The sequence below is a fragment of the Anas acuta genome, chromosome 15 (genome assembly GCF_963932015.1).
Source record: "Anas acuta chromosome 15, bAnaAcu1.1, whole genome shotgun sequence".
Taxonomy (NCBI): domain Eukaryota; kingdom Metazoa; phylum Chordata; class Aves; order Anseriformes; family Anatidae; genus Anas; species Anas acuta.
Genome location: NC_088993.1, coordinates 10,745,275 through 10,760,815, shown reverse-complemented (window position 1 = coordinate 10,760,815; position 15,541 = coordinate 10,745,275). Strand labels below are relative to the sequence as shown.

The 15,541-nt window shown below is 44.4% G+C and overlaps 1 protein-coding gene and 1 non-coding gene across 4 annotated transcripts in view; both read right to left on the bottom strand.

Annotated features, from left to right (window-relative positions):
* POLR3E (RNA polymerase III subunit E) overlaps positions 1–13,369 on the bottom strand; it is a 29,788-nt gene extending 16,419 nt beyond the window's left edge. For 2 of the 3 annotated variants that reach the window (XM_068699456.1, XM_068699458.1), the window contains exons 1-12: positions 13,213–13,369; positions 9,148–9,228; positions 7,978–8,028; positions 6,648–6,725; positions 5,047–5,162; positions 4,240–4,322; positions 3,412–3,519; positions 2,893–2,942; positions 2,473–2,592; positions 1,848–1,933; positions 917–961; positions 743–834 (exon numbers count right to left, since the gene is read on the bottom strand). In XM_068699456.1, coding sequence (XP_068555557.1) covers positions 743–834; positions 917–961; positions 1,848–1,933; positions 2,473–2,592; positions 2,893–2,942; positions 3,412–3,519; positions 4,240–4,322; positions 5,047–5,162; positions 6,648–6,725; positions 7,978–8,028; positions 9,148–9,183 — 865 coding nt within the window. In that variant the 5' untranslated portion in view covers positions 9,184–9,228; positions 13,213–13,369. Of the gene's footprint in view, positions 1–742; positions 835–916; positions 962–1,847; positions 1,934–2,472; positions 2,593–2,892; positions 2,943–3,411; positions 3,520–4,239; positions 4,323–5,046; positions 5,163–6,647; positions 6,726–7,977; positions 8,029–9,147; positions 9,229–12,523; positions 12,663–13,212 lie in introns of those variants that run through there. The other variant, XM_068699457.1, reaches the window with a different exon arrangement.
* A 57-nt stretch (positions 13,370–13,426) lies between these two features.
* TRNAL-AAG (transfer RNA leucine (anticodon AAG)) lies at positions 13,427–13,508 on the bottom strand. Its single transcript has one exon. It is a non-coding gene; the product is annotated as a tRNA-Leu (tRNA).
* Between the last annotated feature and the right edge of the window lie 2,033 nt (positions 13,509–15,541).

Below are 15,541 nucleotides of genomic sequence, written 5' to 3'. Positions count from 1 at the left end.
CATTGTAGTCAGCAAATGTTCCAAAAATATCTGTTCATGTTGCAACAAAGTTCATTAGCTTAATCGGTCCCAAACTAATGCATGTATAACAACCACCCCTCCCCTCCTCCCCCCCCCACAACAAAAAATGTCTTTGTCAATATTGTCAGTATATGTCAATATACTTTGTCAGTATATGTCAATATGTCTTTGTCTATGTCTTTGGCAATATTTGTAAACGGAGACACCTGACAAGATAGGAAGCTCCTAAGCCAATGTCCTCAGGATTTGCTCTCATCAGATGGTAACTCTGAAGAGACAGAATAAAACTCTTAGAGGACAATCAAGAAATGCGTATTACTGGCAACTATGAAAAGAAAATGCCAAAGTGCAGCTTGTTGCATTAACCTTCCTCTTGCAAATCATACTCAGACTCGCAGCTTGTTGCATTAACCTTCCTCTTGCAAATCATACTCAGACTCCACGTTCCAGGAGGTAACTGCAGAAATAAATGTACCCCGAAAGCTATCATCAAATTGAAAAATATTCTAAGAGACAGAGCAGCTATCAGTTTTGCTGTTACTGCTCTTCTGTTCCCCAAAAAACACGGTCAGTCTTCTCAAGCAACTCTTCAGCTTTCAAATGCTTCACAGAATCAGAAAGCCAGACACTCTGCCTGGCAGGGAACAATCAGGTAAGGTATTTTATCTGAGGCAATTAGAATTCACCAAGTAAGTGCAAATGGATTACAAAAGTGACAAACCATTCTTCATCAGGATCTTAATCTGATCAGCAAGGGGTAAAGTTCTCAGCTGGGCCATAGAAAGCACATTGCTCGGAGCCACTGGTTTGTCACTGCAAATAAACAAGCAGAGTTGTAGCTTACGAAAAAGCATTCAGACAATATCAATGTTGAACACTCTGAACAAACACTTACTTCTCTTCCTCTACACTTGGAGGCATCAGCATCATTAAATATTCACTGAAAGAAAAGAAAACACATCATTAAAATGTTTGTCTTGACCTCCCAAGTTTAAGTACAATTATATTGCAGTAAATGGGAGTCAGAATCCTAGCTCTTATGTACTCCTCATCCAAACAGAGGAACTGCAAGAGTAAATACATTAAACACAGGTGCTCTGACAGCACTGAGCAGGGTCATGTGAAGCTGTGTAGAAAGTCAAATCAGCAACAACCGAAGTCATTTCTACCCATGTAATCACCAGTATCCATGCAGAATGAATAAAATCCAAAAGACTTCTCAAAACATCTAGCACTGCTCCACTGAGATGTTAAATGTTAAGAAAAACACACTGACACTATTAAACAGAGAGGCAGTCTGCAACTTTCCTGTTACTTGGGCCATGGTTGTATCAGTTTACACAGAAGTATTTTTACTGACTGCACCACGGGAAGATTCCTACATACCTGCAGTCAGTAAGAAACAACAATGAACTAGTTTCAAGTACTTTCAGGTGTCTCTTACAAATTGCAAAAGTAAGTTTTATAAGAGTTGCTAACAGTGGGAGCTGTTGGCTTCAGGGTTTTCATCTACTTTAATCAGAAGGAGCTCTTGTTTTGCTCTTTCTTTACAGTACTTGCAGTCACAATAATGCCAGGTGATGATAACACGTACAAGGCTACAATCCCAAGTGAAAACAACTTGTTTTAATCTCAGGGTACATGGAAACACAGAAAGCAACCTAAGTTGAAGGTTAGTTTGCTTCTATGTTTTTTAAACAATTCAACTTCTAACATGGATAGCAATATTAATACTAAAGATTTTTGAAGAATATGCCTGCTTACTACCCTGAACATAACCCAAACAAATTACTGCAACTTTTGTAGAAAAACATCAGATCTTTTACCTGGGAGATTTAATTAATTCTGTATTCTCAGCAAGACCATGAGCTTGACTGAATAAATACTGGCGCTCATGTTCAGAACGGCTATCCTGGAGATATGGAGAAAAACAGGAGTCACTGCCACATTCTGAAAACGCAAAAAGCCAGAAGATGGTCACCCTGTCATTACTGCACCATTCAAGCGTTCCATCTCACTAACTGATGCTCTGTTGTCAACCATTTTGAGTGATGCTCCCATGATGTGGAAACATTTCAGGTGATGTGACCTCAAAATATCCTGACAGACATGCATGTCAGGTCAGACAATGGGATTTACGACACTTAGCACACTAGGTTCCCTGGCTGTTTTACAAAGTCTGGTTCATAAGTCATAACCCAAATAATTCTTGGATTTAGGCCCCAACCCCCACCCTTCTGTGTCTGTCCAACTCTCAATTTTAAACCTTCTCCAGTATGGAGACCCCAAAACATTATCCAGCAGAGGAGGTACAGAGCATTTCAGGGGAAGTTCAAGCCTACAGACCAAACTTTCTCATCTTTTCTTGATTCCTTGATCCTATGGACCCAGACTTAACTTGGCTAAGCCTTCAGGCCCACCAGGTCTCCTCAGCAGCCAGCATACACCTACCTTCAAGCCATAATAATGTAGATGAACCCAATGCTCTTCTGCTTGTCTCTTCTGCAGGAACTCATAGGACTGAACACGTCGTTGACGAGCTTGTTCGGTTTCAGGGCGGGAGAATCGTACCTAGAAGATTTTGATATCATTACATAGAGCCCCAAACCCCTTGAAACAAAAGACCTGTGTTATCTATTTGACACATAAATAACAAAAGCTAGGGGCCCTAGCTCAAATGAATCACCCCTTGGTGTCAGTGCCATCTTTACTTTATGCTTGTGCAACAGCTTCAAGTCCATCTTGCTTCCCCACCCAAGCCCATGGTCACCAGAACAGCTGAGGCTTTCTGCCCTTTTATCTGGGTATGAATTAGCATGCTTTCTTGTGAACCGTTCCCTGAGCTATTACAAAAAGGAAATTTGGACATACAGTAATTTGCTTAACATCATCTTCAGCTTCATCCTGAGACGAATCACCACCTGCCAAGAAAACACAGCAGGATAAAAACACCACTGCAATAAAACAACCAAAGCCAATTTGTAACTGTTTGGAGGCCAACTCCGGCAGAAGGCAGAACTAGCAGCTACAGCTTTCTAAATTATGTAGTGTATAATAGCACCACACCACTCCTACGATAGGACAAACAGCTTCCATGAGTTTTGCAGTGCTACTTTTCACTGGCAGGGGTGACACGTCGTACTGCTGCCCTTTGAAATTACCCACTGCCTCCTATGTCTCTGTCAACCTGCTCCACCATGCCCACAAAAGTGCTGATGCAGCTACACTGAAAATACTATCAGGAAAACAATCCAGCAAAGAAATGGCTTTGTGATCACTATGCTGTTACTTTAAACACACCTTCGGAATGCAATGACTCTTATGAATAAAATTATAGAGAGGACTTGTATTCTACCTTTCAAAAGGAAACACAATTCACGTAGCATTTACCTTCATTAGCAGCTTCTCTTTCTCGGTGTTTTGCATCAGCTTTGTCCAAGTAGGTGAAACTTGGCCTCAGCTGAAGAATTCCATGTAGTGGAGTCAGGTGAAGTTCACCTGAAAAAGAGAATTGACATAAGTTAAAATTATTGTTTTCCAGTGCACAAGGACAGCACTTTCATTATCTCACCACCTCTGTAATGGTAGAGCTTCCATCAAACATTAAGTGTTTAATACACTACAAAGGGGGTGATGTGAAAAATTCATCCAGTGCTCAGAATTTCAAAGGAGTATGAAAAATCAAGACCTATTTCTGTCACTTTCATTTTTGTGTTGGAGCCAGATCTTACAGAGAGTCTCATTCCGGCTCAGATCTGACCTATCCTTTAGAAGACTAGTAGTGAAATAGACATCATTGAAGACAACCTACCTATTTTCACCTCAAATGATCTTCACATCAAAACTCTACAATGGCATTAGGAAACAAGGGAAGGGCAGAAAACATTGAACATGAAAAAAAAACCAGCCACAATCAGATGGAGATAATAATATAAATATAAAAAATAAATTTAAACTACAAATGTGTATTTCAGCCTTCGGGAACTGTTAAGATCTTGGAGGCATTTACAAACCTACAGTGTTCTGCTATATTATTTACAGCCTTGCTGGACCTCCTCAAGGACTCTGGGGACATTGGTAAGGTACATTTTTCTTTTATTCAAAGAAGCACCAGTTAAACATGAGCTTATGCTACTGAAAACGCAGAAAAAAACAGGTCTTATTTTAACCCAGGAATGAATGTTTCACTGATGTGAGAGGTTAGCAAAATGAAGTCACCTTTTCTATAAACAGCAGCTGCATAGCGGGAAACATTACTTGCAGCTTGCGAAGAGCAGAAAGTTTGCTTGTCCATCAGCTTCCTGCAAACAGATGAATGCTGTAAGATTATATTGTACAGGCAAGGAGGCACTCAGATGTTAAAGGCCTGAAATCACTGATTCCCAAAGTGGTCTATCAACAAATGCAGCACATATTGGGGCCAGTTTTGTTTAACATTTTAATCAATGGTCTGGATGAGGGGATTGAGTGCACCCTTAATAAGCCTGCAGATGACACCACGTGAGGCAGGACTATTGATCTGGTCTGGGGTAGGAAGGCTGTGCAGCCTAGGTAGGATCAATGCACTGAGTCCAACCACGTGACATTCAAGAAGTGCCAGTGCCAGGTCCGACACCTGGGTCATGACAACCCAACAACCCCATGCAGTGGGCCAGGCTTGGGGAGGGGTGGCTGCAAAGCTGCTCAGCAGAGAAGGACCTGGGGGCGTGGGTCAACAACCCAATGAACAGGTGGACAAGGAGGCCAATGGCCTCCTGGCCTGCATCAGAAGTAAAAGTCAAGCTTGGAACTTGATAGGTCAGGCTGATGGTCAGACTTGGCAATCCTGACGTGTTTTCCAACATCAACGACTGAAGCACACCAAAAAACAGGTTACTTCAGAGAATTCTTGCTTTATAACTTAGTGTTCAAAGCACTCCCTGAGATCGCACATCCGCTTGTTTTCACTTCTCCCCGATGCCCTGGTGGACATGCATATATCTATAGCCACCACAAGAAGGAAATGAAGGCAAAGCGGACACCTACGAGGAATAAGTATTTGTTTCATCTGTACACGTGCCATCTACATTGAGGGCAATCTGTTCTCCTTTGCTGCGACAGTAGTTCGGATTCAAAGTGTCAATGGCCATTTCAAGCTCAACCTAAATAATACGAAAGGACAAACAGATAATTGATTGATTCATTTGGGGTTCTGCCACAGTAAACTTCAGTCCAATGCTTGAGAACATTTCCATTGGTTTACAGCAAATTTAAATATGTAAGCAGCACCATTCAAAATCCACAAGGCAAATCTCATACATAAAGTTGAGCATATATATATATATATATATGAAAATAAAAACTTTTGTAGAGTGGGAACACTTTAGCAACAGGCTAGAGATGCATCATCTCCCATGTAAATAAATGGAAGCAGAGAAATGAGAGTTCTTAGGCAGCCCCGACAAATACTCTCACTTTTCTAGTTTATCTTCTACTGCATTATCAGTCTAGTTTACTTCCCAGTAGAAATCAAATACACAAACATTTTTCCAGCACCCCCGTCAGTGAGGATCCATTCATAGCCTCCTAAACTTTCCAGTTTCATACCACTTGGTATGAATTAACTATGTCCTCTTCAGAGGCAATGGTCTCGATTCTGCTCAGCTTAAGACTGCAGCACTGCGTGCTGACTTCATAGCTATTCTTAATTTACACTGGTCCAAGTACAGAAATGTCCTCCCAACTTTTATTTACAAGCAGAACTATTTCCACACTAAAACTTTAAAGTTCAGACAAATGTTCAAAAATAAGTGTTTTCCTGTATAGCACTTCTCTTCTTATACTGAAATTATACGATTATTTTCTCTCAGGGTGTGCCAAAGCTCTTATAAATTCATGTATTACAGCTGTTACTTCACTTTTTTCCCCCTTTATGTTACTTGTAAACTGAACTATATTTACAAGTCCCTGGCTGAGATGGAAGATTTATCACACAGTGCTTACAGTGCAAATGTTTGCTAATTTTAATAGACTTCCTTAACACAACATGCATCCTAACTCCAAAGTTCATACACACACACTTTAGCCATCATCCCGGTATCAAACATATTTCTGCATTTTTACATGACACGGCATTTTTAAATCATAGCCACAGGTTCAGAACACATTTTTGTAGGCAAGTACAATAATTCTGGCTTTAGTTCTACTTTCGTTACCAATACAACCCCACTGACTTTAAAAAGGACTTCTGATGATTCACGGGCAAGCAAGAGAGGAATCAAGACTCACAGTAACACTGAAAGACAAAGCTTGCTTCCAAACTTCAACCCTTTTCTAAATATCAGGAAGGCCTTTTATATCAAGCTCGTACAGACTCAGTTAGCATTTGTAACTACGTTTCCCTGAATGGTTCGATTTTATAATCAAACGTGTTTTTTTCATCATGACGTTAACTCCTCTCTTTATGAACCTGTTGTTGTTTTTTTTCTAAACTCTACTGTACACATACCATGAAAGGCACTCTCATACCTCCAAGCACAGAGGTCTGGTCCCACAAGTTGCACAATCGTAACAGCTTAATAGCATAATGTGTACATTCTGGACAGTATAAAGCAACTTATATGGACTGGACTCAAATGATAACCAACCTTTTGTTGCTTTGGTTTTATCTTCGCTGATAAATGCGTAACATCGTCATATGTCATAGAAGCTGGACGAATTGGATACTGAAAAACACATTAATTTTGTAAGAATCCTTCATTTAAAGATCAAAGAACTTCACAGAAAATAATTCAATCTTGTCTGCCTTCCCACATACAGAGCCTCTCACATATAGAGCCACCATGGTTATGAAACATCAAGAAATCCGATCCTGTGAGTCATCAGCAGATTTGGGAGCATGGTCTAGAAAGCCTGTTGCCTTCCCCTCAGTCCTCTACTCTCGTTACTCCAGCCACCTTTCCACCCAACCTGACCCCCATCACTACACACTATGAAATGGGAACACAGTACCACACATTTGTCCAGCAAAAAAAAGGAAATTATAGAAGTCATTAAAAAAGCATCCCTCGATATTAATTCTCTGGATATTTATTTACCTACATATAAAATATTTGTGGATTTTTACCGGCAGTGTTAGTCTATAGAACACAGTCAACATGTAGCCAGGTTTAGCCACATGGTCGTCTTTCCTGAACTGTGTGGGACTGCTGAGGACAGTGTGGTACCCAGATGAAATCTCCCAGCCACAGCTGCAGCCTGCTCAGAGCTGCCATTTCTCCAGAACACCCACACAAACCCCTCATGAAGCAATGCTGAAACGGAGCAACTGTGGGTCTCCCAGAGGCAAGGCTACACAGCCTGTGTCAGCACGTTACGCATGCAGTGCAGAGGACCTGGGCAGCAGGCAGTGCTTTGCCAGTGAGCATCACCAGCTTACAATGAACACTTCATCCATCAGCCTCAACAGACTTCCCATTTAGCAGATGGGAAAAGGGAATAACAAAGATAAGCTGACTAGAGAAATTCAGTGAACACAAAATAGACTTCCAAATTCCTAACGTATCTCCACCTTTCATCACCTGTTCTATCTCTACATAAGGGGGCTCACACCAGTTTATGAATACTGGTGACACTGCCTTAAACAGGGCCAGTCCTAATGAAATCAGTAAAGGTGTCAGAAATCAGTGATGGCAGAGGATGGCCAAGACACTGCAGATCTATCCAAACTGCAATAAAATTATGTAATCTACTAGAACTCCCTCAGGGTGGTTAAAGGGGATGATTTAATGAGAAGTCTGTGCCATAAATGATAAATCTTCTCTTACAAACAATTTAATATGAAATGTTTCAACTGACTGAGACCCACAAAGGTCTGCCTATACCCAAGATCTCCGCAGGCTGAACCAATAAGTGAAGTTATTGCTCGTTCAATTCATTTTAAACAAATATTCACTACATAAAAGTTAGCTGGAATACCTGAAAAAGATACAGCTTCTCCAGTAGACTTCTGGCCAGGAACACATCAATCTGAAAAGCAAGAGAAGCAACCTTCATCAGGTAACAGCTATGACAGATGGAACTTCAGATACAAGTGCAATCCCTAGAGCTCAAATGCTGTCAAGTTTAGCTTTTTGTTATGAACTGTAATATAAAGTGCATTCATGACAAAGGTCTTGACAAAGGTCTCCTCCCTACCAATTTTGACATGAAATTCAGCAGACTTTTAAACGAAAAAAAAAAAAACGAAAAAAAAAAACAACTATGATGAGGCAGGAGACAGTGGCTCTAGCTGCATTTTTTCTTTCTAAGGAAACTTGGCAAACATCTGATATGAAACAGGAAAATCTCTGACTGAGAAAGAAGAGGATGCTCCCTCTGGCAGCATGTCTGAAAGTTAACTTCCTTGCTAGTATTTTGTCATAAAAACTTTCAAGCTAGACAAGACACACCCACAAGCCAAATCTGATGTAATATTAGCATTTTGCCTCTGATATGTAAAATTCACAGATGTTTCATGAGTATCACATATGGAAGCTTCCATTTTTGGTACTTTTGGCAACACTTCTGTCAATTCCCACTCCTCAGGGCTTATGACCTTTTTATGAGCTTGCCCTTGCTTGTACCTGTGGTGTGTTAATTCATACACAAAGTAAGCAGGACACTGTGGCTGCTGTTTGGTAACAGTCCTTTAAAGAAGTCCCGAATCAGAGCACAAGTGCTTCTTTTAGCAGAGGGCATGAAAACATTTTAGTTTCATATATAACAGATATTAATTCATCAAAATCATTCTTTTTTTTTTTTTGGACTCAGCTACCAGAGAGCTATGGGGCCAATAAAAATACATAGTGGTCCCAGCAAGTTCCCCACCTGTGTTCTTCTTCTGATGTGGAAAGATTACAAAGGGTAAAAAAGGTGAGCATATCTACCCACTGAGCCTGCCAACACGGATACCATTATTTTGGTCCAACAGATAGCACAAGCCATGTTCTTGGCCCATGTAATATATTCCCTTCTACAGACCAAGTCACTGGTTATCAGACAACCACTGATGTTGATGACTTGTTTCAGCAATGTAAGAACAACAGGAACTAGAACAAAAAACAAGAAAAGCCTCACGTACGATCACTGCTGCCACAACACTTTTACCTCTTGTATAATTGGATCATCTTCTTCATTTGCCATGCTAGGATACAAAAAGCTTTTTCTTGGCTTATTTCTTTGCACAATCTGAAAGAAAACAGATATGTCATATGAGTCACTACATCTGTGCCACGTACCACATGTAGCCTAGAGTATTTGTTCATGTTAACTTGTGTTTTTTTTCAGCAGTAATCCGTTTAGTCTGTTTTTTTAAGGAGCGTACGTGTTTGCATGACAAGGTCCTAATACTCCACAACCTTGACCAACTGGCACCAAATTTAAAAGACAAGCAGGTATCTCAAAGCTAATTAAGTTCCTGCAGTTTTATGAAAACCAGCAGTTACATAAGAAAGCAAGCACTCAATCAGTGCTCTGCAGATGGAAGGACAGGCCTTTTGTACTTGCATAAACTGCATCTTTTATACACTGCGTGACTGTTACACCCCGGTAGCAGCTGGTTTGCCAGCCAGCACATCCACAGGGCACTGGCGGGTCAGTCAGCATGCGTGAGCTCTGAAATAGCCGCAGCACTTGTCACCGTCACTAAGGACGGTGCTGTGCAGCTCACTAGCCTCCATGCTCAGAAAACTTCCTTGAAAGCAGATAGAGAGGAGCAGCTGAAGAGCTGGGAGAAGAAAAAGGGTTGTGTAAATCCTGTGCTTGGGACCAGTCAACCTGAGAATGTGCTGGTCTTGATTTCCTCGAAATGACATGTCGTAGCCCTGTCCCCCAGCTGAGCACAGACACTCTTCAGACCGTTTCTAAGTGACAGCCCCAAGACATACTTCTTGCCCTCTCCTGGACCCCTTACAATCACCAGAACAACAGGTCTTACTTCATAACTCAACCAGCTCCAGAGAAAATAAGATGCTAATATTAACGGAGGAGCGGGCGCTCTGTAACAGTAAGTCACGGTCAGTCCCAGTGCTGGAGTCACTATCATGCCTGGTTCAGGCCATCAAATAGAAAACGGTCCCTCAGCTAAGAGCAACAGTAATTTTTCCTGCTGAAATCAAATACAAGGATTTCTGAATTATTTGGGATGCCTCCATGACAATGTAATCAGTCCACATTATTTGAGACCATCGATCAGCCAGTACTGGTCAAGACAGGCATAAAAACTCAGACCTCTCACAAACTGACCAAGGAAGTTTTAACACCAAAGAGAATCAGGCAAAGAAAAGAGATCTATGTCTTCTACTCCCAGATGCCAGCTCGCTTCTTTGCTGGAATTTGTACAGAGGAAGAGTAAGAAAATGAGGCAGAATCCAGCACCAGCTGGCAATACAGGGTTGCAAGAGACCAAAGCAAACATGTTACATCCAAGACAGCAGTGATTTTCTTCAAATACACTAGCAACCACTTCATTTAACCAGCTCAGTATATTTTGAAACATGTACAGGCTTCTCAAAACATCACGTTAATACCATGCAGTTATCTAAGAAACCTTTCAGAGAGGCTGGATAGGCACCTGGATCTGAGTGCTAACATTACCACATAGGTAAATTTCCATCCAGGCGACAGCTCTGGTTTATACACGCTGTTTCTGCCATTCTAGCTAGAAACACAATTCCAGATTTGTTATTTTCAGGTTCCCCACTATCAAAAAGTGCTCCCCCCAGCGCTTAACTGCAACTTTCTGTTCTTTTATATACCAGCATATCCCTAGCTCTTGCTACCCTAATACCATGTCAATAATATTTCAAAATCATATTTGAAATTATCCTGTAGAAATGCAAAACCCTCACAGCTCGGTCAGCATCCTCAGTTAACTACAGGCTGAGGCTCATGCTGCAAAACCACAGCGGTGTGACACCAGAGGGAGCGACCACTGCTTTCTGCTGCCAAGCTCTCCGTTCGTCCCAGCAATACAAACATGAATGTGTTGTTTTAAAAATGAGACGTGTCACTTCCAGCTTTGCTTTCCCTGCTCACATCTCCCAAGTGGCTTGATACAGCAGGCTCACACAGTGCCAGCCTGACAGCTACAGGATGGGACTGTGCATGAAATGGAGTGACTGCAGTTTTCATTCAGAAGAGAGATGACGCCAGGAGGCTTCCCACCACGTGTGAGCACACGCTGTAACACCCAGGAGGTGGAAGACATGGGTCTAAACCCTCCCTCCTTGCCTCAAAAGCACTGAGATTGACACTTCCCCCTCTGATGGACTGAGTGCCAGCTCTGTGCTTGCTCCTTCTCTCTTGAGGAAGTCATTTCATTTTCCTGAAAATAAATTAAGATTCCCTGGGCTAAGGAGAGAAAGAGAAACCTAACCTGAAGGACCTGGTTTCTGGTCCCTCATCTAACACAGCTTATGTAATTTTACTTGACATCTCCTTGTGAATCCAGCTGTCGACACTCATGGAAAATGCTGGATTACAAAGATCACAAATTTTCTTAATAATTTAAGCATAAAGAATGACTACAGTTGCTTTTACTGGAGTGTCAGAATAGCAGGTCTATAAATAGGAAGCAGTATGTCCCAGAACAATTTATAATGTTCATGCGACTTGAAGGAATCCTCTGCACCAGAATGAAGCTCTTGTTAAAGGCACGCAGACGCAGTTCTACATCTATATGCACATATGGCATCTGTAGAAACAAATGCCACACGCATAACAAAATGGAATTAAACACTAGGTGATATAAAGCTCAGTTACGTATTTATTTCAAATTTTCCTTGAACTGCCTTGAACAGGCAGAACTGTTTTCTTTAAGAAGAAAATCTCCTGTGCAAAGCAACATTAATACATGTTATTAGTATGAATCATTAAACTTCAGAACACCTTCCGTGGAGGCAAGAGGTTCTTCTCACTTCTCTTGCAATGGACCAACACCAAAAAGGCATAAAACACAGATGAAGCAACTGAATCCCACCTCTAAGTTTGAGCTTAGAAGGACATTTGGGTACCAAAATTATTCTTTCTATTACCAAAGATTTTAAAGTAACTGCAAATAGGAAAATTGCAAACCTGCATGACACCTGTCACGCGCAGACTTTTAGTAAGAAATGTCCTAGCGTTTCACTGAATCTATCAGTATCAGGGACCCTAAAATACTGAAATACTGAATGCCAATACTGAAACTTGAAATATTTTTCACATAAAATTATGCAGTGCAGGAAAGGCCTGGAACTCCTGCTGTGTCAGTGCCTTAAAGAATAGATAACGCACCAGTGAGGTGGCAGAAATGCCATCTTCTGAATCACTACCATAATTTCCTCTGGCACCTGGACCTTTCTCTGCAGGGAGCCTCCTGGTCCAGCCCCAGCAGCGATCCTCCAGCTCAGGGTGGCCTATATCATACTGTAAAATGGAAGCTTCAAAAAAAGCTGAAGCATCTTCTAAGCGTTTACAATAATGACAACTTTGACCCCATTACTTGCTCTGTTTCTCCTCGTTTTGCCTGTCTGCACACAGCTTTGCACAGTCATCTTCTGGCAGCGAACCCAACGAGGGCCCCTCTGTGCACCAGGACCTCTGTGCGGAGGCAGCCTCCCTGCAGCACGTCCCCGGGGTTTCGGGCTAACGCGCTAAGCACAAACCTTTCCGTACACCTCAGCATGCAGGCAGCGAAGCGCTAGGCCCGTTCCGCCAGGCGCAGGCTCGGAGCTGCCCGGTGCTGCGTGCTCCCTCCTGCAGGAGCGGGCGGGCAGCGCTCCCACCCCGCCGGGCTCCTCTTCGTGGCCGGCAGCCGGCGGGGCGGCTTCCTCCCGACACGGCGACCTGCCGGGGGGCGAGGAGCGGAGAAAAGGGGTCCGCGGGGAGGGGGGGAGCCCACTGCCCCCAGCCCAGCTCCGCCGCACGACGGGGACGAGGGGAACCCATTGGAAGCAGGAAGGGCCGGGCAGGGCTCTGCCGAACGCAGAACGGCCCCAGCTCCGCGCTGAGGGGAGCCGAGGGGCCGCAGCCCGCGCCCGCCCGTTCCCGGCGCGACCCCGCCGCCCCCAGCCCTCACAGCGCACGCAGAGGGGCAGAGCCCCCTCAGCCCAGGCCGCGCTGTCCCCGCTCCCCTCCAGGACCCGCACGGCCCCGGGGCCGGCCGAAGGGACGCGGCGGCGGCCGCTTTACCTGGCCGAGGGGCCGGCGCGAGCGGCGGGGCCGCCGGCTGCCCGGTGGCGGTGCCCGGTGGCGAGGCGAGGCGGGCGGGCGGCGCTCAGGCGGCGGCCATGTTGGGGCCGCTGCGGGCGGCACGTGGGGCCGCGGCCCTCCTCCTACCCACAATGCTGCTGCTGCTGCTGCGGGCGGCCGAGGCCGGGGAAAAAAAATAACGGCAAAAAGCTACTGGCAGCGGTGGGATTCGAACCCACGCCCCCGAAGAGACTGGAGCCTTAATCCAGCGCCTTAGACCGCTCGGCCACGCTACCGGGATGTCGGGGGTTGCTTCGGCGCCGCTTTTAGTGCGCACGCAGCATAGCAGGGCTTTTTTTTTTTTTTCTTAAATATTTTTTTTGCTTTTAGCAGCCCCTGCATCTCCAAAAGGAGGAGCCCAACTGCTCCCTCTACGCACCATTTCCACATTACAAATAAAAAACCTTATTTTATTTTTTAATTTTTTTTTACATCCCCACCTCAACATCCCGTCCTGTCCCGACCCCCCGGAGCTGTGAGGGCCCGGCCACCACCCCCCGCTGCTGCCACCTTGGCACTGCCGGAGGCTGAAAGGCTAAAAAAAAAAAAAAAAAATAACAACATAAGAGCCACGTGTCAGGATGTGCTGCTGCAAAGCTCAAACCCCACTTCGGTTGAAGAGTGAAAGCCCAGACTTGGCAGGATGTTTCCCCCCGGCTTTGCCACAGCTCGCACAACGCCCCAGCAGGCCGAGCAGGCCCCGGGCCCCAGCAAGGTGCCTGGGGCAGGTTCTTGGGCACTCACACAGGTCTGACCCTTCACTAGACCCGAGGGGCTGCAGTTGGGAAAAGATACCAGCTTGTCTAGGGTAAAACGGCATCTGCTAACGCAGCCCAATTTAATGCTGTAGTTAGAGCAATCCACTTAAACAAGAGAGCAGGAATAACCCTGCCCAGAGCTCCTGGCCACCTCAGCTCATTGCCTCCCAGCAGGCCCAGCTGCTCCCAGAGCCCCTGTGTCCCTGTAACGCCTCTCAAGGGGGCTGCCAGGCCTGACCCTGCCTGGCCAAAACCTTCCTGCACTGCTACAGGTACCGTGGAACAAGGGTATGGGCACATAGTTGTGAAGGGGATCCTCACCCCTGCCACGGTTTTGCACATTCAGAGAGGTTTAGGGAGCCTGAGCAAGCTGTCCTCCAGCACATCCCTATGCAGCAGGGGGCACAGCACCCAGAGATGCAGGTTTTTTTTTGTTTTGTTTTTTTTTGGGGGGGGGAGAGGGGAGGGGCAAGAGGCTGTAGGCAGGATCACAGCTCCTGGGTGTTCTTGTAAGGGCTGCTTGGTGCCCCAGAAACTTTTGTGAGGTACCAACACCAGCCCAGAGAGGTGCTGGCTCCTCTGCTGCAGGCAAGCTCAGCCTCTGCCCTGAAACATCTGCCTTGGCTGCAGAGAAGCTTCCCTCAAACACTGAAGAAATCTGTGTACCCAAAATTATTCCGTCAGCCATGGCACTTGCCAAGGCACAGGTCCCCCCCGAAGCTGGATCACTAACTTTGTCATTTTACTTGTATCAGTTAAGATGACGATCATGGGTCTTTTTGCAAATTAAAAGTGAACTTACTGGAAAACTCGAAGCTACCTGCCACATTATATTGCTTTCCTGACACAGGAGTTAGAGAAGACCAAGGATTCACCCCTTTTATTATGCCCAGACTCTGGACCAGACCTCATAGTGAGCTCTCCATAAAGTGTTCAGATCTCCCAGAGGGGGAGGCACATGAGCCCCCCCTCCCTTCCCCCAACTTAAACCTGAAAACAGCCTGACTCACCACCAGAAGCACTGGCCTAGAATCCAACTGGAGGCTCAAGCAAAATCCTCCCTTTTAAAATGCAGATGAGAAGTCCTGGTTTGGCTCACCTAAACTACACCTTCATCTGTTAGCAGCCACTCTACTCTCAGAAGTGAAATTACACCTGTGAGGAAAATAGCAAGATTCAAGTCAGTCCTACAGACCAGTAATTAGGAATCAGACATTTCTTATTTATATTCTTCAGCTGGAAGCGTTGTCTCCATGATTTCTGACTGATGCAATCCCTGCTTCCTTTGTTCCACTTGCCAAACACTCCAGCTCTCAGAGACAGCAGCTGAGGCATAAGACTTGCAATGCCAAGTATCACTATTTTTCTACCTTACTGACACTAAGAGCGGAGTGAAGAGGCCCCACTAGGGCTTTTTTGTTTTAAGAGTCTACTATTTCATATTGTTTAAACTATACAGTTACAATGAATTACACCTGTCCAATTAAAACAAAAAAGCAACAGTAAGTTTT